Below are 23,043 nucleotides of genomic sequence, written 5' to 3'. Positions count from 1 at the left end.
AGGGAGTGGCGTCTGGGCCATGAAGTGACGTGGGTAATGCCTGGTCCTGCCTATTTGAAGCTCCTAAGCAAAATGCAAGCTCTTCAGGCTGATGCAGTAAGACAGATACTGCCTTTGGACCCTTTGGGAGACGATAGCACTGTGCTGTTAAACTAAAACCTGTAAATGATGTAGAAGATCATTACTAAAGCAAATTTGTTTTCCTCTGAAACTTAAGTCCTTTCCTTGGCAGTCGTTCTACATAGACACCTTCTTTGAAGCACACTCCTGGCCCATGTGCACGGGGTTTTCTGAATCTGACAGAAAAGTTGCCACCTCAGGCCAGATGGTTTCCATGAGCTTCAGGTATCAATGAGAATCCCGCCTACAGAAGGTGAGAGAAAGTGGTCAATGTAAGTTGCTCCACATCTTTCGGTTTGTCCTTCTGACCAGCTTCCACAGTCCAAGTAGTTTTGTCATGCCCATTAACCAGAGAATTACCTTCTCTTTATCTTCAGGTAAAATTTTACGTGCATTTACCACATTAGGAAAAAATAAAGGAATAAACATAAAAGTGATTCTGCGTACACACCTTCCACTTGATATCTTTCCAGATCACTTTACAACTTTCCATTTTTCCTAAACATAGGAGACGATTGTAATTTGAAGTTTGTTATGCAAAATTGTAAAAGTTCATTTTCTAAAATGTCTTCCTATTCATTTGTTTACATTACTTGTCATTTATTATGTTTTTGCCACAGTTCCAACCCAGGAAGGAAAAGCATAATGTTCAAACATCATTCAGCTGATTTACTTCAAGAGTGTATTCTAGTCACTAAATATTGCAGGCTGTAGTCATCGAACTAGGTAACAAAATAGGAATTAGCATAGATTGTCATTAAAAAAACTCCATGTAAATCCCTCTAACTGTCTTGACTCCTATTTTTAATTACCAGTGTGGTTCAAGACAGGTGACAGGAAGGATTTTCCCTGGTATGACAAAGTACTGCCAAGGACAAGTCCTGTGTGTTTGTAGCAGAGAAAACGAGTTGTTTGCTAAAATTTCCCTACAGAATGATTTAGTCAATACCCTTCATACTTCTGTGCAGGGCAAACAAGGGTATTTCTTCATTACCACATTAGGAAAAAATAAAGGAATAAACGTAAAAGTAACTCTGCATACACACCTTCCACTTGATATCTTTCCAGATCACTTTACAACCTTCCACTTTTCCGTCTCTTCAGCTGCTTATTTGTATGCTGCAGGGACACCACAGTCCTGATGCTTCGCTAGATAATGACTGTGTCTGTGCTGCCAGCCACCGGTGTCTGGGAACAAACAGCAGTGAAGATTAGAGCTAAGAAGGAACAAGAATTTCCATCCTGTTGAATAGTTTCCCTCTTCAAAACGTATTTTCACTACGAAGAGGAGAAAACAATGAGTATGTGAAATTATCTTTTGAAGGAATATTTTAAGAACTCCTTTTCGTTACTTCTGAAAAGGATGAACTACTCTTCCTTCCAGCAACCCGTGCATGGGCAGTGTTTATGTAGAGTACTTCTCTTACAAGCAGAAGACGAGCTAATCCTCTCCCTTGGAATGTGTGAAAATACGCTGGAGAAAAGTCAATGCTGCAGCGACGGTATAACAGATTTTCAACCTAGAAAACAGACTGGAGAAAAGTCGCCCACTTTTTACAACATCTGCTCCTAAAATTGAATTTCTGACGTCCGTTCAAAGAGAAGTAAATACTGACCTATCACAACAGGCTTCCTCCCCAGAACAGGAGACAGACAATTGATAAATTGCAAATGCCTGCAATTACACTTCCAATGTTCTCTAAGTGATCTGTAAAACACAAGGGCTTTTCCCGAGACCTCTTCACCATCCGTTGAACCTTGTAAACACCTTTTTGAGCAGAATATTGTTTTCACAATGACTATTTTTCACATTTACATAGTAAGATAAATCATGACTTCGTTATTTGGCAAAACCTGCAATGGCATCTACCCAACTTTACAACCTTTTCTTTATGGTTATTACATGACATAGTTCAACAGTTATCTATTTGCCCAATAGGTTAATTTTCCGTAGATTTCTACAGTGTGTTACATGTATCTTTGCCTATTATTTTCTAACTTCTCGTTTTACTCCTGGAATACTGCTGAAGTGATTAAATATCATTTGCTGGACATAATGGAAAATTCAAAAAGCTTGGAAATGCTTTACCACCTTCTAAAACAGCTAGGATTTTACCTGTTTATCTGAACATAATGTCTTTGTTTAAAGCAATGATTCTCGGGCTTTTTGAAAATGTACCACTCTCTTGGACAAACTAGTCTGTGTAATATTTACCCTCCCTGATTGTTTTCATCCCAGAAAGAAAAGATGCGGCATAAACTTTTACTTATGAAGAAGTGGGATAAAAAGTAAAATCTGCATTGTAGTATGAAACTTACCAAAGCCAAGGGAACTGCCTCCGCTAGCTGCAGTGGGCTTTGAATGGGACACTGAATACGCACACGACAAACTTTTTTATTGTTGGTTGGATGTTAGAGTAGTTTGACGTAGATCCACACTAAAAAGTAGGGATACATCTGTCCCCTCTGCAGTCGTAAACTAGTTTAGCTTGGAGAGACCTACAGTATTGTAAGTTAGCACTGGCTCATGGACTTGATGGAATTTAGTTTAGGCTCTTGTCCTTGCCGAAAGGAGGCTGCCAACAGCACCTGAACTAGCAAGTTTAGGCTTAGTCCGGGTACTACCAGATGGTGTTTGTGCAAAAGCGAGTCACTGTTATAACAGAATCAGACATCTCTCAAAACGGCGGGGTCAGGGGAGTCCTACCTTCACATTACTATTGCCACTCTGAAGAATTTGTGCTTGAATAGATGAGAGGGGATTAACTCTCAGCACTGTGTTTTCCTCCTTGGGGAAGGAGGGGTGACCCTGTGTACAGGACAACAGCAAGAGGGTGATGACTTATTCACTTTTGGAAGTCTACCAGGATCTAAAATATATCTGTTTCTTGAAAGTGTTGGGGTTGATTCACCATCTCCAAAGCTTTCTGAGAAAAGTAGAGTTGCACCTTACTTAGATAAACAGCTTAAATTGCCTTAAGCTGATGATTGCAAGAACTTAAGTCCTCCCTTTCATCTCTACATTTGAAAAAAGTACAATGTTGGAGTGTGTTTTCAAGATACATATTTTTGCTTGAAAATATCTTAAATGAAATTGCTCAACACTTGGAAGCCATTAACACTTTATTTAATGTAATTGGAACTTATTTTTTTCCTCCCCAGGTATCAACAGTGCCAGAATTTGGCCGCATAATAATTTATACTACCAGCCTTCGTGTGGTGAGAACCACTTTTGAAAGATGCGAACTGGTTAGAAAGATCTTTCAAAATCACAGGGTTAAATTTGAAGAAAAAAATATTGCTCTGAACAGCGATTATGGAAAAGAACTGGATGAAAGATGCAGGAGGGTCTGTGAAGTTCCCTCGCTCCCTGTTGTGTTTATCGATGGCCATTATCTTGGGGTAAGTAAAGCCCAAGCCTATGTTTTATTCTGCGGTCTGGAAGAACAGATGAAAATCTTGATGAATGGGAAGGAGGGTTTTTAGCAAATTGTTTGCAATGCTGGAATGATGGGAACAATCAAAACCAGAGAACCCTTTGTGGTATGTGCAGCGCAGATCCTCACTGATAGGTTTGATCTGAAGATGCAAAAGATAACCAGGGAGAGACTATGAAGAGGGGAATAAGATGGAGTAATACATTCTAAGCTATCTTGTGTTTCTTAAAAAATAGCCTATCTTTGTAGTTGAAACCATGAAAATCTAGAGAAATGTATTTTTTTTCCTCATGGGAACCTGTGTGTATGGTTGACCCACGAAGATGACCACCCATAACATAAACCTGTCATTTAGTAATATCTGTGTTGAATATGAAACTAACAGCTTGGGGTGTCAGACCTTAAACACGCGTTGAATTTCACATGATGTAGTCTGTAGTGGGCATCTGTGATCAGCTGAACATTGGTTTAGGTACAGGATTGGTTAATACTTAATTTTAGAAAATCCTAGCAGTAAAAGGGAGAGAATCTGCCTTGTTGCAAGACATAAATTCCAAATGGAAAACTACAATCCAAATTTGTACTCTGGTACTCTGCGTCTAAAAGACTGTTGATATTTGAAATCACATTTTCATTAAGGCCAGCCTGTACTTTCGAAATCTATTTCTTGGAAACTGAAAAAAATCAGAGTTTGAAAGAAAGAGAATCAGGAAAGCAGCACAAATAAAACAGCTTGAGAGCTCAGAGAAGGTATTTGTCTCGAGCAGTAAAGAACTAGCAATTAGCAGGAACAGCGAGACTGTGATTTGTGAAGGCAAACTATATTTAAACACAGCGGGGTTATTGTGTTTGTATCGCTTAACACTTTCATTTTCACAAAAGATTTAAGTAACGAAATGCGATGTAATCAAGCCTCAGGTCATAATGGATATTGGGCATGTATAAACACTCAAATACCCTTTCTCCCCATCCCATTCCTCGCTCTCGGAGTGGTTCCCCAAGCACTCTAACAAATGCATTTGCTAGCCCAGGGCTCGCCAGACCGCTGCAGCCACTGCAGAACCGCCTGTGTGCAGAATATCAGCAGACAGGGGATTTTGCCTCCTAGTAGAGAATGCTGTTATCCAAAACCTGAGCTGGAGAGTTCTCCAGACAGCCAGGAACAGCAGTTCTTCATTCAAAAGCAGCTCAAAATTCAACAGGATTCAGACTTCAGTTGGCTTAATTATCATCTTAAAAATAAAAGTAGTGAGTTATGACCAAGTCCGAGAAAATCTCCGTCCATGAGTGATCAATTTCTCAAAAGAATTAAGTTAAAATGCTGAAATGGATTGAATAAATTATTTGCTCAGCTCTGGGTAAAGCCTGCTTCCAGTCATGTTGGTGTGATGGATGGGCCACTAATTCATTACCGTCTTTTTTTTTTTTTTGACAAGATCTTGTCTTTTAACAGAGGAGCAATAGTGTAACAAACAATACAATCTCATTAAAACCATTTAAGTATTGCATGAGATATTTTGGAGAGGTATAGGAAGGAAGGCAAGTGAATTAAGAAGGTAGGTGTCTGCGGGAGAGACAAATCTAGCCGTCCAACTACCTGCTGACAGGTGCTCAGCAGGTTTTAACTCCTGTAGGTAAAAAAATGAAGAAAGAATTTGGTATTCTGGTCTACAGACGTTTATTACAGCACAGCAACTCCATTCATATTGTTTAACACAAGAAAAAAAGAAGAAAAAAGTATTCATCTGCAAAACAACTCCAAAATCAGACTTGGGGGGTGTTTTCTTTCTTTTTTTTTCTTTTTTTGATTAAATTGATGAGGCACACTGTGGTTAAATGGAGCAGACTTTAGCTCCGGGAGAGGATTATGAATTTATTCTACATAACAGCAATATTATTTGTGGAGAATCTGCTTTGTGGGCAGGGAATGGTCCAGGAGATGCCTGCTCTGCTCACGGGGAGCATCACGGCCAGCCAGGAGGGTGGCAACCCCTTGCTCTGCCAATATGGGTCCCCCCAAACCTGTGCTCACAGAGCAGAAACCTCCTCTGTGAGCACAGGTTGCGGGGGGGTCCCATATTGGCAGAAGCCAGGTTTCTGCCCTCCGCTGATCTCTACTGATTATCACCACACTGGGCGGCACTGCTGCTTTGGATCTATTGCTGCGGCATCTCTCTTTAATGTGCTTTAGCTGAGGTGAACCAGGATGGGAAAACCAAGTTGGATGTGAGCAGAACGAACCCAGGCAGCCCCCGGGGTGGTGGGAAGGGAGAGCCCCAGGGTCAACCTGTCACTGCCCCCTGGTAAGGGATGTTCGTCCATGCACTGCGCTCGGTAAACGTGGCAAACCCCCATTATTTTATGGCAGTTTTAATTTCTCTGTCTTAACACGGCTTCATAAGAGAGGTTGGCGTTCATTCGTTCAGGAAGAGAAATGAGGGGGGAGCACCTCGCGTATCGAGAAGGTCTGGCAAGGAAGTAGTGACCCCCCAGCTACGTCAGTGCCCGGTGGATGTGGCACCTTAAGAAGACAATGCATCCGTGACACCAAAGGCAGTAAGTTGGCTGGAGCCTGTGCTGAGCTTGTGTTTCATTAAAATGTGATGTAGAACTAATTACAGAATTTGGTCTCATTGGTAACAGTGGACATTTCTATAAAGCCTTTTAGGATAATTATCTTCTGATATGTAAATGCAACACAGGAATCCAGAAGCCTGGCGTGTCAGTAAATTAATCATGCAATATTTTTTTCTATCTCTTTTTCTGTCTCTCTTCTTTTTTTTTTTTTTTAATTTTTGAATATTTATTTCCTGGCAAATCCCTCCCCGAAGGACATTACATGTAACAATACAAAGGAGAATCTATATTGAGCCAGGCACCTTTCAATGAGTCATAAGGAGACAAAAAACCCCAATCCCTAATTAAAATATGAACAGTTTTGAAAGGGGACAAGATTATTTTTAATGAGATAGGTGTAACAAAAGCACCGGAACACAACATATGTGCATCTAACAGAGTATACGGTACCCCAGCCGTTCAGAAGCAGGGACAAGGCTGTTGGAGCACTGCAGGCTGCGCAGATAAATCTTCACGGCGCTGTGGAATTCATCATCGCCCGTGCAGGGGGAATGAAACACACCCCTGCCTTGGGCAGAAGCAATAGAAAAATCATATTTAGCCCCTGCCAAGCAAAGTCCTGCATGCTGCAGTACAGCAGGTTTTTTAATCTTTTTTTTTTTCCAGGATCGAATCATTGTATTTCTTGACACACGCTGTCTAATTATCAGTCTTTCAGGAAATTGCAGGTTCTTGCTGCAGCCTGCTCTTCACCAGCTGATCTCATCCCTCCTTTTCACCTGAGCCTGTCTCCATCTGAAATGGAATTATGCCATCTGCTGGGACACCAAAGCAGAATAAAAAATGACTTCCAAAACCCAGAAAGCAACACAGAAAAATAAAAAAATAAAAAAAATGGAGCATTCATTTACTCTTTTACAAAGGCACCCAGGACTGTTAGAGGTTGATGTTAGGTAAAGACCCACTCTGCTGGAAAGGGATGCACATAAAAAGAAGGCAAATAGAGTCATCTTTAGTAAAGATGTTTGCTCACTGCATAATTGTTTTAAAATACATTTATTTTATTTTTCACTTTAAATGTGTGACTGAATTCAGTATTCACCTGCCATATAAACCCACTTGAATCTTTTTCAAATATGTGAATTCATTAATTTTTTTTTTCATGAAGAAACTATTTCCTATTAAATTTCCCCAGCTGTAATGAATCCACGAGCTTTACAGTAAATTATTTTATTTGACTCATTGGTTACGATTATTTCCTAAGAATGATGAGGCTACTTTTGTAATTGAGTTTTAGAAAATATCTGTGTGACATGTTTTTGTTATGCAAGTAGTAACTGCTCCCTTTTTGCTGCTTTCCAGCGGCCGTATGTAATTGGTAGCTCTCAATTGCCTCTATGGTTTGTTGAACATGTTCTCCTGGCGTTCACTTGGTGGGGTGGATGTGAGCGGGTCAGTGGCAGCGAAACTATGGTGTAATCATTGCATTGAGTCAACTAGTGTTTTCCCACTTGCTTCCTCCGTTTTGCATTTTAACATTTCAGGAGCATTTAATTAATCTGATAGCTCTTTACATATCAATCTTTCAGTTCTTTGCATATCAAATCCAGCGTTTGTGGTGCTGGTACTATATACTGTGGTGTCAGTTTTCTCGGTTTGTGGGCAGGTTTCCAGGCATTTAATCACGCTCCATGCACGTCTGCCGCCAAGGGGCACCTCGCAGTGAGAGATGTAGAGTCGTAGGCTGAAGAACGTGTGAGCTTTGGGCAAAGACAGGGATATATAGAGCCTGTGTCCTCCTTAAGACACGGCAAAAAATCACGGCAGGTCCAGTAAGGGTAAGGCGTGTGGTTGCATTCTGCCACCTTAGCAAGAGGCCTCGCCTGTAAACTTTGCAAAAGTTTATTTTTAAGGAGCTAATTTGTCTGCGCAGCAAATGTGTCCGCAGGAGAGGTGTTGCAGCGCCATGCTGATTTTTTCTCTGTGTGTAAGGAAGTGTGAGGAAGAGAGGCTGCTTCCCAAAATCAGCAGGAATTCCAGTCCAGCTGGACGCAGAGCCATATATCTATGTGTACTCCTTGATGAAGAATTGCATCATGAAAATGGTAATGGGCTACATCCAAGATAAGTGAGCAACAGGCTGCTTTAGCGACAGGACAGATTTAATGAACCTTGGATTTGCCCTAGTTCTGCAATTAGTGGGACTGTACCTGAAATATGATGCTAATTTCTGGACATTCTCAAGAGAAAATCGGGAAAATATTTTGAAGAATAAAAAATGGTCTTGAAAACCTGTTGAGTGATTTAGCCAAGTCCGTGGCGTTTCCTTGCCAAAAGAAGGGCAAAGGCCTGACCGCAGCCCCTGGGCTCCCCCACCATGGTCAAGAGCTCCTGAGGTTAGTAGATAAAGGGTTCACAGGCTGGTGCTTTGAAATTTAACTGGTTAACAAAACTGAAAACTCACTTCTCCCTGCTGCCTCTCTAAATGTTATGGCCGCTGTCACTCATGCTCCTTCTGTCAGTCTCAGGAAGGACAGGCTCTGTAACGTTTCGCATCCCTGTGTGGGTAAGTGTGGACTGAGTACAATCAAGGAAGAAAAAGAAAAGCATCACTTTCTGGCCAGAAAGCAGCTAGTGAACTTATTTGACAGCAGCTTTAATTACTCTATTAATTACAGACTCTGTGTGTTAAGATTCGCAGATCCAAAGGGAAGGTTAACCTCTGCATAGTATCTTTTATTCAAATTTCACTTGAGGCAGCTGCTAATCAGAAAAGACATGCTGAAACACCTAAGAACGTCAACAGCCATTCAGACGTTTAGTTTTTAATTCTAAAACCATAGTAATGAGCCTTTCCACTTTGCAAGTAACACAGGTGGCCGAGGGAATGTCAGGTGAAATATAAATCCTGTAAAATACGAATCTATAATGGGAAACCTGTCAGACTTTTAATTACACTGCTTCAAAAGCCAGCCGGCATTGTCCCACAGCTTCGCTGTGACAGGGAGCAGAAGTCACAGGAGTGTTTTTGCCAACTATTGCCACTGGCAGAAGATCCTTCCCTAAACGAGGGCAAATTAGGGCTTGTCTGGCTCAGGGAATTTGCAGTGCTGCAATTACATCAATAAAGCTACAAATCCTTAAAGCCTCGCCTTGGCAAACCCTCGCTTGGTGGTGCCAGTCGCTCCTGCTGCCCCTCCTCTCTGAAAGCAGAGCAAGATTCGAGGCCAAGCGTGAGAGGGGCTGACAGTAGGGTGCTGCACCTGGGGAGGAATAACCCCCCGCACCAGGACAGGTTGGGGGCTGACCTGCTGGAGAGCAGCTCAGCTGAAAGAGACCTGGGAGTCCTGGTGGACAACAGGATGACCATGAGCCAGCAATGTGCCCTCGTGGCCAAAAAGGCCAATGGCATCCTGGGGTGCATCAAGAAGAGTGTGGCCAGCAGGTCAAGGGAGGTCATCCTCCCCCTCTACTCTGCCTTGGTGAGGCCGCACCTGGAGTACTGTGTCCAGTTCTGGGCTCCCCAGTTCAAGAAGGGACAGGGAACTGCTGGAGAGGGTGCAGCAGAGAGCTACCAAGATGATTAGGGGACTGGAACACCTCTCTTATGAAGAAAGGCTGAGGGATTTGGGTCTCTTCAGTCTGGAAAAAAGACAGCTGAGGGGGGACCTTATCAATGCTTATAAATACTTAAAGGGTGGGTGTCAGGAGGATGGGGCCAGGCTCTTTTCAGTGGTGCCTGGGGACAGGACAAGAGGTAATGGGCACAAACTTGAGCATAGGAAGTTCCACCTAAACATGAGGAGGAACTTCTTTACTTTGAGGGTGGCAGAGCCCTGGCACAGGCTGCCCAGAGAGGTGGTGGAGTCTCCATCTCTGGAGACATTCAAACCCCGCCTGGACATGTTCCTGTGCAACCTGCTCTGGGTGACCCTGCTCTGGCAGGGGGGTTGGACTAGATGATCTCCAGAGGTCCCTTCCAACCCCTGCCATTCTGTGATTCTGTGACGGGCTGCTAAAAGCTGCTCTGCTGGGGACACAAATGCCTATGTCGAAGCTGGTACGCTCTGTGCTCATGATCTATAACAGATTTCAATAGCAGCCACAACTAATTACCTTGTAGATACTTCTTTTAAAAAAAAAAAAAAAATCTCTTTGAATGTGTAGCACTGTAATAGTAGCGTTCACTGCAAAAGTGGCACTCACATCCTCTAAAATATTAATATTTTGCTTTTTAACTCAAATGAAAATCATCAAACAGAGTCAAAAATGCTTCTTTTTTTGTACAAAGCCAGGCCAAACAGACTTTCTACTGGGAAACTAACCTTAGTAGGGTCTCATACAAAATCCTTTGCAATGTTTTAATGGCCCTTAGTTGGCTTTCGGGCTGCGCACTTGTAGCTGCTGCAGTCTCCAGAAGGCACAGTGAATGGTTGGACACTAATATGTACATTAGTGACCCACATGTGTTCCCTGTGCTCCCCGGCAGCCTTTCCTGTACCTCCCAGTAACAGGGAGAGTGGTGCTGGTGGGGACCTGGGGCTGAGAGCACCTTTGGCTGACTCTGGGCAGCCCAAAGTGACGGTATATCCAAGCCTTGTACCAGCATCCCACCACACCTCAGCCGTGTACCAACATCCCACATCACCTCAGCCGTGTACCAGCATCCCACCGCATCTCAGCCGTGTGCCAACATCCCACAACACCTCAGCCGTGTACCAGCATCCCACCGCACATCAGCCATGTACCAACATCCCACATCACCTCAGCCGTGTACCAACATCCCACAACACCTCAGCCGTGTACCAGCATCCCACCGCACCTCAGCCCTGTGCCAGTGTCCCGCCACACCTCAGCTGTGTACCAGCGTCCCATCACACCTTGTCCATGTGCCAGCATCCCACCACACCTCACCTGGGTACTAGCATCCCACTGCACCTCAGCCCTGTGCCAGCATCCTGCCGCACCTCAGCTGTGTGCCAAAAGCAAACCCCAAAATGAAATTTAACAGTTTGGACATGCAGGGAATAGCAAACTGGGGCAGTGTGATGGCATGAACCCACCACCTGGTCTAGATATGGCCAATAGCCCTTAGTAGCAGGTAAGGGCTGTGCAGTTCCCTCTGTCTGTGCCTCAGTTTCCTCACATTTTGTTGGTTTCTTGTGATTCACAGGTTAAAAGTGTCTGTGAGTGTTTGGTATTATTTAGTATTCAGTGAATTTGGTTACATAAGTGAAGTGTAAGCATTCAAATGTCGCCCTCTAATTAGAAGAAAAGGGAAAAAAAAGTTTTACATCATCTTTGACACTTCAATTTTGTTTGCAATAATCTCTTAACATTTACTTTCAGGAGTAAAAAAGGAAAACCACTTCAGTACCGCCTCGGTTCAGATCACAGAACCCCTCAGAGGCCTAATGTACTCAGACTAAATTATTATTATTCATTGTTGTGTCTGACTTTAATGTTGTTGCAGTATTTTCATTACCCTTTTTCTCCTTGTGTTATCCATTAGGCATATTGTGTCTTAATTCAATGCTCAACTGCCAGAATATTTGAAACACAATTTCCTCCTCTCATTTTGCTACATTCTGTGATGTGTTGTATATTTGTATAAATGTAATTTTTGACACAGTAACTAGACATATTTTTTATTCTGTCAAGAAGCATACCCTGTAAAATAAAGGGAACACAATCAGAATTTCCAAGCTGTGTCACCTTTTACAAAAAGGCAATGCGATATGACACCTGGTAACGAACTTCAGGCACTGCTATCAGAGCTGCGATTAGATTCTTCTCTCCTTCTAGCTTTCCTAAGGTTGACCTAATTACAAAATACTTAATGAGAGCCAAATTTGTCCTCAGCCTGTTTAAATTTTCAAGGCCAAATCTTCTAATCATCTCTGTTTTTTCATGCTAAACTGGCTGACCCTTTTCTTCTTCTTCTTCTTACTAATAGGGTGCTGAGAAAATTTTACTAATGAATGAATCTGGGGAACTGCAGGATCTCTTAACCAAAATTGAGGTAATTGTATTTCTGCAAATAAATATAAGGAATGTACATTGAATATTTGTAACTGTGTAGATTTTCTTTTTTTTTTTTTTTTCACCAGTTCCTTTTCTTTTGATATAAACTGATGATCTCCAATGCTTTTTTTTTGTTTTTCTCTCCAAATGAATGATACCGGAGTATCCCAGCCCATTAACTTTGAGAAAATGTGAATGGCGATAACATCAAACCAAAATGTCCATCTTCACTTTCTCTTGATTTTGCCACGGCAGGAAAAGCAAGTCATTTTCCCTTTCCCATAACTTTTGACATGATCTTTGGTATTTGAGCTTCACCATGCCCTGAGGGAGTCAGGCATCTGGTGTGGATGCTGAGCGGCTTCTCTGTGTGCTGCAGTGAATGCGCTGGGAACCTGCACGTCTGCGTTCTGGTTAGACCTGAAGCTGGACATCTATAAAATCTGGGCAAAGGGTGGAAGTTTCCAATTACACCAATTTGCACAAATTCACAATTTTCTAATTACAGGTTATCATGCCTTTCTCCAGCTCTCAGTTTGCCTCGTCCATTGAAGTTCTGTGGGGCAAGTTTGCCATTTATCGCGAACAGTTGATGCAGGCTCCCTAAGGACGCGTGGGGTGTGGGATCTTGCTGTAAGCCAAGATCTCTACTGGTCATCGCTTTTCTGCTGGTCTTGTGCTGGTGGCTGCTCAAAGCATTTTCTTTTTTCCTTTGGATAGCCTGCAACAAAGAACATTTTGGGGAGACCTGTGTCATAGTGTCTGGGCTATATGGGTAGCTGTGTCATTAGAAAAAGAATGTATTGCTATTAATTATCTTGTTATTTTGAAATCACCCCTAACCAAATTAAGATAACACCTAAGCTTCAGAAGTATGTAACATCAACATTAAAAATAGATAATGAAGGTATGATATTTGTAAAAGACACTGATGAAAGAGAAAAAGAAGGCTACATCTAGTTGATTTAACCCCAAGGTTTTTCTTTCCCTGCATTTAGCCAAACTACAGCATATGCTTTCCGAATGTGCTCTCAGTAACTCTTTGTATACCATACGTCTTTGAGTTTATCACAAAACGAGTATCTCTTTTATGAAGCATGTTTGTTTCTCACAGCCAGTCTCCTTCTTGAACTCCTCCAAAAGTTCCGGTCAGGCTGAGCCCAAGGATTTTTCACCTCTGCCTTATTCAGGAGGTAGATTTTTATTATCCAGAAAATCATGAAGGGCCTCGTCCCTTTGCAGTGCAGGTGGTACCTTCTGCATTTGTCTGGCCTGTTCTTTAACTCAGCAAAACTTTCCTTGTCTCATGACTCCGTATATGTATTTCTGTATAAAATGTAGAAGAACCTGTTGGCCATATTGATCCGTATTGAATATCTAACCAGAAACTATTAGACAAAAGTATCCATATGATTAAAGCATGCAGCGTTCTTGCTGTCTGACTAGAAAGGTTAGCTAATGCACCTCCTTAACATTTTTCATTACTTCGGAATGAAATGTCCCCAGATCCTGCTTTGGGGGATGCTATAACTTAATTACCTAGCCCAATGTGTGCCCTAATCTTGGGACAGAAAGTACATCTATAAGACAAACAATGCCAGACTACAGCAAACTGATAACTGCTTACTGAATACAATCCCTGCTTCACTGCCTTTCAGTTTTGTTTCTTTTTTTTTTTTTTTTTTTTTTTTTTCCCAAAAATGGATTTGCTGCAATTGCAAGGGGCGGTCAGGTTTCTTCATTACTGAAGATGCAGAAAGTAGTTACACAAACTGTCATCTGTTCAAGATGGAAATGGACATGGTACAAGGAACAGAGCTGAAGCAATTTTGCATTTGTTTTTGGTTAGTTCTCTTAACTACATGGAAAGGTAGTTATTTACAAGCCCAACAAACAATAATAAGTGTAAAGATGAAAATTATTATTCTCTTAAAATGGTGAGATTATTTGCAATAATGTCCAGTGAAGTAAACCATCATCATAAATTATGAAAGATGTGGGCAGTCCTGAGATAAAAAGAATGCTAATTTTACATTAAATGCTTCCAAACACTGTCCCTGGAGAAATTAATGGAAGCAGGAGTTGTTTGCCTGGTGAAGAAAAATGGCAAGTTTATGAGTACAGGACAAAAAGAAAAAGTGCCTTTTTTGCATATTCATCTGAGCTGCCAATAGATGAATGCTGTTATTAATGGTTTTGAAAAAATCTCTTCAGTTTTCTTGATGAAGCTACAAGAAGGACTACATTACCGGTACATATTTTAGTATACTCTGGTAATAATTCGTGACGAATTTTTTAGTGGTGCATAATTCCTCGTTCTAACACTAGCAGGAATTGTATGGATTTTTGTTCTTCCTTTGTAAATAAATCTGTAAAGTCTTTACTCAACAGTGCAATGTTAAAGCCACATATCTGTGCTGTGGTAAGTACCCAACGTGGTGCACCTTTCGTTTCTCTAATATAGAACTTTAAGGTAATCATTAAACAAACTAGCAACATTATCAGCAAGGGAAACTTAAAAATGTCTCTGAAATCTCTTCTTGTGTTCTCCATTGTCTTTAATCCAACACAAAATAGAGTAAAATTATTGTTTTACTCAGGAATCAGGACAATTGAGGGAACTCAAGCGTTGCTTGCAGCGATTTTCTCCAGGTATAACTGTTGAATATTGATGATCTTTCTTCTTTACACTTAAAGCTTCGGCATTCTACACTCATAAATTTGAATACACCACTTATTTCCACGAGCACTACTTGTCAGAAGCTATGAATTGCTTTTTGATATGATCAACTCTAACAGTAATAGGAATAACCTGTTCAGCAAGGGCCTGCAAGTGCTAAAAGTCATAATATCTTAACGTACAACATAGAAAATATACTGTCAACATAAACTGCCTGGAGTTTAGATTCAATCAATTGCAATACCTCCTAGAATTGATCTAGACCTAAACCGCATCAGAGTAGTGTACGCAAGCTATCCTTTAGCTAGCAATTTTGGCAAGTATAAACACAGGCTACTAAGACACAACATGACTGATGAACCTGCAGTGAGCCTCTCTGATCACTGCATGCGTATCTGACCACAGGGAAAGGCAGATGTACCGGTCTTCCATGGTGGTACACCTTGGGATGGGGCGGTGGGTATTGCTCAAGATGAGAACCAGAATGTGTAATCTCAGCCGTCCTGGAGCCCCTCATTGTCCTAGAGCTTATGGTGGTTGATAACATTTTTGTCTTTCTCACTTTCTTCTTTGAGCAGAGAGTCCAGCATCCTCACGAGTGCCCCTCTTGCGGGGGCTTTGGTTTCCTACCGTGCTCAGCGTGCCATGGGAGCAAGATGTCTGTGTTTCGGAACTGCTTTACAGACTCATTCAAAGCCCTCAAGTGCACCGCCTGCAATGAGAACGGGCTACAGCGCTGCTTGAGCTGTGCAGGCTAAGAATGGCATCTCCACACGTACAAACTGATTTTATGGTACTGCGCTGGTTTGTAATAAGATTTTTTAAAAAATTAATCTGTTTATCCAATTCAGTCAATAAAAATCAATTTGTAGTATACTTCTGCTGGTTTGATCATTGGAGCCATTTAAACTTAGGTCACTCGACCATAACATGAACCCTGAAACGTATTTTTCCACATTCTTTATAGAGAGATTTTTAGTTTGCAAAACTTATCGTCTTATCAGCCCTTTGGATGTGAAGTCTTTCCTTTTTCTAGGAGGGATCATCACCAATAGTATGTGTTTCTGCTCCCAGAGTCCAGAGTCATGCCCTCAAGATTACAGCAGAATGAAACTTGACCTTCAGATTATTGAGTATCTGCAGTTTACAAGATTAGTGAAATAAAGATTTTGTGATGTGGACTGGCCCAAGACCATTCCACTTGGCACTGCCCTGAAAAGTCGCTATGGACGAATTCTAGCCTTAATTCTAAGTGGGAACAGAGGAACAGAAACATGTCTTAAAAGCCCCATGAATCAGCTTTCTCTTTTAGTACTGTTTTGCCTTCAGTACTAAATTAAAGTTGCTTGACAAAGTTACATAAACATTTAACATAGTAGCTGTTGATAACCAGTGTTGTACTATCGCAGAGCTTTATGATCTTCCACATGACAATGGATCCTGTGGGGATCAAGTGAGAACACCAGACATTGTCATAAACTGCAGAAAAAGTTATTGAGGATCAGATTTCTGCCTTTGCAGCTTAGTTCAGCTGTTGTGATTTGATGGCTAGCCTGGTGCAAGTGTTTCAGGGCGTCTGTCCTCTCTAGGAGGGCCACCGGTCTAAGCCCAGACAACTCCAGCACTCTGTATACCTTTGTCATTTTTGGTGTGTTTCCCCAACACAAGCACAAGAGAATTAGACATCGGTTAGTCTGAATGGACTGTAGGCTCTCCATATTGAGTATATTCCGGTTTGGAAGTGCATTAGCATTCATGCATTTACACAGAATACTTTTTAACAGGATAATTTAGTGAACCACCACCTTCTGCTTACATTGACATTGCACATCTTCCTCCTGCTGTCTGTCTGTTCTGGCACAAGCAATGCAGGGGTTTAGCAGCTTCTCGAAATTGGTATTGGCTAGAAAAGGTGTCCATGGTAGGCATTTCATCCTGCCCAAACTGCTTTAGCAAACGCTAAGTCGTGTCACTTCTTGCTCTTTGCCTCATTCCTTGTAAAGCTGTGCTGGCTGGGGTTTGGGTAAGCGCAGTTGGCTTTACCAGAGGCTGCTTACTCTGGTGGAGGACCCCATTTCCCTTCCCTCCTCCCCCTACAATCTTGCTTAATTTGTCTGTGATGGGAAACTCAGCTTTCCTTTCAGTGTTTTGGGCACAGCATACCTGTGGTGTAAAGCAGGGCAGCTACAGCTGCACAAAGCATGGCTTGCAAAAAAACCCCTTCTGATAACATTTGCGTTTCCTGGTACCTTATTTCCCTCACCAGAATCAACAGAAAACAACCTTTCCTCCACCTCCATTCCACTTGCTATATCTAGAGGTGGTAGCTGGTGCTGAAGACTTGGACAAGTTGGGCTAACTTATCTTTTTGAACATTTGAATATAAAGGACTTATGCATATTCTATGAGATATGGAATGTGCGGGCTTGAACGTGCTTGTAAGATCCTGCTGCTCCTGCAGCTTCTACAGAAAGGCTCAGAGGGAGCGTCTGGATCTTCTGCATAACATGAGAGATTGAATTTTCTACAGAGGCCATCCACCCTGCTTAGCAGCATCCCAGCTATAAAACCCTGAATTGCAGATGTGCTTAACTTATTACTGCAGGGGTAAGAAGAAAAGAAAGAAAGAAAATACAGTTCCCTTCTTTTATTTTATACTGTCACGTAACCTCCATTTCTGGCTAATATTGCAGTCCAGACTGGTATCATGGGCAATGAAAGCATAAAGCAGAATACTGATGCTTAGAATGTCATCATTTCTGATGCATGAAAACTCACTTTTTTTAGTTGTTAATATGCTGTGGATCCAGGGGGTGACCGCATTCACAGCAGTAACTCCACACCTAAGGTGGCATAAGCAAACTTGCCCTTGAGGGAAATGACTATTGAAGAAAATGCCAGTGTATTTGTGATATTGTAATTCCACTGCCTTCACCCTCGAAAAGACATTTTGCTCAATGTCCATGGAGATAGTCCATATCGCTATTCTTCCACTACACGGACAAATTACTATAACTTGTCAAAGTAAGCTAAAATTTCAGTTCCGCTGAAAATGTTCTTCATTGATGTGGAATAAGGGTTTGAAGCTGGTTTTCCCACCTCTCAGTCAATTAGAAAGTGACTTCTCTTCAGAGAGAGACAAATACACTAAATTGTATTTCTGGAGTTATAATAAAATAGAATTCCTGATTTATCTCCAGGGACCATGCAAGAGACCTAGAGACTGTCCTAGCCTATGCCCTACCCTTCTAAAAGAGGCACTTAACTCCTACAAGCAAAGATGAGACAAAACCTTCTTAGTTTTCTTTTTAGAAAGAGAAACGATGAAAGCAAAAGGTCACACTTTTTAGAATCTTTTTTTCAGAGTTTTTTAAGGAAGACTAGAAGATAATAAAACACAAGACACATAATGCTCACAAATAGAGCATTCTTCAGGCACTATGTATTTTTCAAAAAACCTATGACAAATTTCCAGTACTAGAAGAGTTCTTTTTTCCTCTGTCATCAACTGAACAGTAGGCTTTTTCTCTCCATCTATATTTTCCCATGCATCTATATTTTCCTGCATGAAAAACAGAAACAAACCCAATTTTTTTTGCAAGAAGATGCTTTTACTGCATGCTTTACTATCTTTGCCAAGGTGTTGGGTCTGGCTTCTCCAACTGTCCGAGAAACACCAAAGGTGACAGAATGACATTACTAATGCAAACCCAGGGGCCAGGTCAGGGATATGACGCTGTCTGGTATAAGAGATGTATCAGGCAGCTACTAATCCAACTTTTGAGACAGCCTGAGAACAGATAAGGGATACAACTCTGTTCTGATTTACACCAGTATTGCATCTTTACTTCCAAGGAGTTAGCAGTGATCTCCTCTGATAGGAAAAATAAGACTCATCCAACTGCATCGCCGTACAGGAAATTTTCTATTTCTAAACACATCAGGCTCTGCTCCTCTTGTTTCTGGCCCTTGTTTCTACACTGAGGTAAGGATCCAAGAGGATGTTCTCCGGCTGACAGCTCAGGATATTAACATATGTGAGAGCAAGGTAATCCTTAGGCTGTCTGCTTTGCAAAATAATCGTTTTGATCCTGAGAAATAGAATGATTTGGAGTTCTCAGGCCTGTAGCTTGCACTGTGCTTTCCAGTGTGCTGCATATCCCTCATACCGACACGCTACACCCAGCAGGTGGCTTGGCTTTAACAGGATTCACGTTCTAGGACCTGACACGGTGCAACTCATTCTCTGATTTTTCTATAAATTTAATTTTTCATTTCCTTTTTTTCATGGGCTCTAGCTACCGGTTAACTTTCATGAAAAAGAACTGAAAAGTAGAAACTGAAATGCTGCAGGGAACTGGCTCCCACATCAGGACCATCTGAAGTCTCACAGACTTGAAACTTCATGGATAAAGCAAAGGCTTCCACTGACTGGCAAATAAAAGTATCATTTCAGGCATAAGCCACAAAGACTCTGTGACTATTGCTCTGGAGATTGTATATATCAGTCTAACTGGCCGGACAAACAGGATATTGCAGTATATCATGACCTGCAGAATACATATGCTTTGGTGGCCTCATGATTCTTTCAAAAGGAGAAAACTTTTGAACCGACTTTTTGAAATAAAAAGAATGTTTAGAACACAACAGGAAATGAAGCAGAGTAAGATAGACTAGACTGCTACGGATAACATTTGCCGGTTAATTTTTGGAAAGGGAACAACTACCCGTTGTGAGGTAGAGAAAGGAGTGTATGACTGCTTTCTAAAACAAAATCAAATGCCGATACGGTTAGGACTAGCAACCGAATTCACACACAGCATGAGATCTCTGCAGAAGTCAGATGCTTTTTCAACATCTACACACATTCACTCATCCGAGATGAGCAAGTACTCAGACAAATAGTGTATGTCACTTTTCAGTGACCAGATGGTGATTAGGAGCTTCTTTTGAGCTTTCTTTTCTCCCTAAGTTTGGCTTCAAGCCTGCAATATCCGGTTTTCCTCTACAAGTTTTGACCTAAAACCCTGTTCTCTTCCGGTTAATATTGATATGATGAATTTTAAGAAAGGGATGAATGTTCTTAAAGCACATGGCACTCCTTTCCAAGTAAAAAGCCATGTCATACTGAACAAACTAATCATATATAAAATTTGAACTTGTGATCACACATAGACAAACCTCCATGGATTTTCGTTTTACGTAGTCTCAGGATGGAACCTGAGCATGTGATTGGTCTTTTACCCTGTAGAGGATTTTAGTGCTCATAAGAGTGGAGTGCAAGTAAATTTGTTACTCTAAATAGGGAGGATCCCTTTAAGCAGAGTGTTCATCATCCTCATTTTGTTTTCTTTGTATTAACATTGGTGTGTTTCAGAGTAACACATTTCTCACTTGCACTAAGAGCCTAGGGATTATGAATTTTATTTAATCTTACACTATCTAATAAACATTTTTTATTTTGCTCTTTTGGAGAGTAGCTTACTCTTAAAACCAATGCGCGTTCATTTTCTGCGGGAAAAATCCAGCCATTTTTGATATGAAATAGTGTGTCTGAAAGTTGATTTCCATTCAGTCTCTGGTTATTTCCTTGGTGTACTATTTCTAAAGATACGTAAAACCAAATAGACTGTCTTAACCTGTCAGCAGCCTACTGTAACAAAATATTTTATATTAATTTGCAGTGAGGAGGGTTTCAGCGGGCAATGATTCATAAACAAGCTTTATTTACCTCTTAATTCATATGTAAAAACTACACCAGCCCTAGAGCTTACTGACCTCTGTACCTAATTCTAAAGTTTGCTGATCCCAAACACTGACCTCTCAAATCAATGAGAATCATTCCAGTGATTTAAAATCTTATTTGATTTGGCCTAGCTTATCTTCCCTTTACAAGTGAAATAGAGTTACAAAATTAATGCTATATAGTGTATAGTATAAATGCCTCTTTTAAAATAAGAATGTAGCATGTCTTGAAGCCCTCCAAGATGTTCACTCACCCTGTGAGTTAATTTGCCACGCCTGGGAACTCATAATTATGGAAGAAAAGAACCTGATACGTCTTGAAACAAAAGAAGTTAATTCTGCTGTACGTAAAGATGTATTGGAAGAAAACTGACTATTGACTGCAGTGTCACGTGAAAAAAGTAACAAAAATTCTGAAGAGTTTTGGTTTTTTGTTAATGAAAATAAGAAATTAATTTTAACGAGCTGAGTTTTTACAGTTTTCATGAGTAAATACATAATGAAAGATACTTCAGGTACTTTTCCTAGCTATTGCCTTTCTATTATTACATCAAAATTAATTTTATTCACTTAGCCTGAGATACGTTATTTGACCACAAAAGCATGCAACAGGAAACATTTACGCCCTAAATAATTTAGTGAGGAGAAGAATTTAGATTGCTTAGCTTACTATAGTAAAGGACATTGTAATCCAAGAACAATTTGGAAAATAAAAGTTATTAGAAATAAATCTCTACATTTAATCCTATTTTTCTTGCTTCTTGCATTAATTTTCTTAGGGGTGATGAATCAGGAAATAATTGCATTAGAAGGAAAGGGCTGTGAAAAAAACTTGCAGTTTAAGCTTCTTCTAGGTTATTGGCTCTACTTTGAAAAATTGGTTTCAAATGAGTTAAAAGATTTAGGAAATCCAGTAAGTTTTCCACTCAAGAAAAGCCACATTGCAATAAGATGTATACTGCCTGTCTCTCTTCGAGGCCTCACAATTTTTCCACTGATGGAAGGATCGTCTTGTTGAAAACAAAGGCTTATTTAAAAGAAAAAAAAACAACCTCAACAATGAGACATTAAGTTCAACAAAAATCATTATCCTTAAGCGACCTGAAATTTGAAAGTACATATATAAAAAAATATGCTGCAGGGTAATGCCCTCTGGTAGCTGACAGAGAGTTATATTTTGATCTGGAGAAAAACCCCCTTTTCTCTGCTGACCAGTCAGAAGGGATGACTACAAGTTGTTGTTTTTATTATTGATCATGATCTTTTCAAAGTAAATAAATAATGATCAATAGAAAATCATTAAATGTCATCATTTAAATGTGAACACTCCTAAAACTATCCCTTAAAAGTTGCTAATTGACTTTATATTATTAAATCTGGTGGATGCATTCTTGCCTGTTACTTATGGGCGACATTCCTTTCTGATCTCAACTCAGGTAAATTACAAATGAGTGAGGATGACAAACCTTCAAAGCATCACCTAAATCCGAGTACTCTCTGAGCTAACTCCCAGTACCAACTTTGTGCTATTTCTGTTTGGGGCTCTGCCCCTTATTTAGGCCAATATCTGAGACTTTGAAGACTTCGAGTCTCTGCTTTACCCCCAAAGTTCATTTCCACGTTAATTTTCCCCATCCTATGACAAGCGGGAATAGCACACGGTAGGACAGAGTTGTTGTACTCCAACGAAAAGCCTCCAGACCTGTAGGATGATACTTTTATGTTAAACCTTATGCATCAGTAGAGCTGTGCTGGCAATGAGTGCTTTATACTGCCTCAGGGGTCTAATCAGACAGACAGGACATAAGATCAATACCTCAGTCTGCAAAATTAGAGAACTCAGTAAAAACTTGTCTTTTTTTTTAATTAAATATGAGCACAAAAATAATAAACAGTCATCATCATTACTCAAATATATTACTCAAATATAGAGATATTGCAATCATTGCTTTCAGTATTGTAAGAAAATCATGCTGCCTCTCATTACAGCTTGATGGTAATAGCTGATGCTGATAAGTTTTCCCTTTCATTGTAATCACAGAATAAAATTTACTAGAATACTATCAAACAACAGAACTGCACTTTTAAACATAAGTAGCATATTATTATTATCCCCTCCATCAGTTAAGAACTCAGGAGAAGCAAAAATAACTAAAGCAAGATTAACAGAAAAACACATCAGAAAGTTTAGTCTGCAGTCCTCTTCCTCAGTGTTTGAGAGAGACCCATTAACGCGCTTTCTGTGGGAGGTGGAGTTTCATAAAAGGGCTCCTTGCTATTTGATGTCGTGTTCCTGCGATACCCCCAGCAGTGCACCGAGACGACTGGTGCTGCTCTGCCTTTTCCCATGTCCCACATCCTTTTAATAGTTTGGGACAAAATAATCCTAAACTTGTCAGTCTTTTCTCACATTCTCAACCACATCCTATGTGGTTGTTCACATCCTATATCAAAGAAGAG

The 23,043-nt window shown here is 40.7% G+C and overlaps 1 protein-coding gene across 1 annotated transcript in view; it reads left to right on the top strand.

The window, feature by feature from the left end:
- Positions 1-15,596, top strand: part of GRXCR1 (glutaredoxin and cysteine rich domain containing 1) — a 42,018-nt gene extending 26,422 nt beyond the window's left edge. Inside the window, exons 3-5 of the mRNA XM_054203132.1 lie at positions 3,283-3,522; positions 12,091-12,156; positions 15,417-15,596. Coding sequence (XP_054059107.1) covers positions 3,283-3,522; positions 12,091-12,156; positions 15,417-15,596 — 486 coding nt within the window. The remainder of the gene's footprint in view (positions 1-3,282; positions 3,523-12,090; positions 12,157-15,416) is intronic.
- Positions 15,597-23,043: the final 7,447 nt, after the last annotated feature.

Source organism: Rissa tridactyla, chromosome 5 (assembly GCF_028500815.1).
Source record: "Rissa tridactyla isolate bRisTri1 chromosome 5, bRisTri1.patW.cur.20221130, whole genome shotgun sequence".
NCBI classification, from domain to species: Eukaryota; Metazoa; Chordata; class Aves; order Charadriiformes; family Laridae; genus Rissa; species Rissa tridactyla.
The sequence above is the reverse complement of the archived record's forward strand: the minus strand, read 5'-3'. Positions and strand labels throughout refer to the sequence as shown.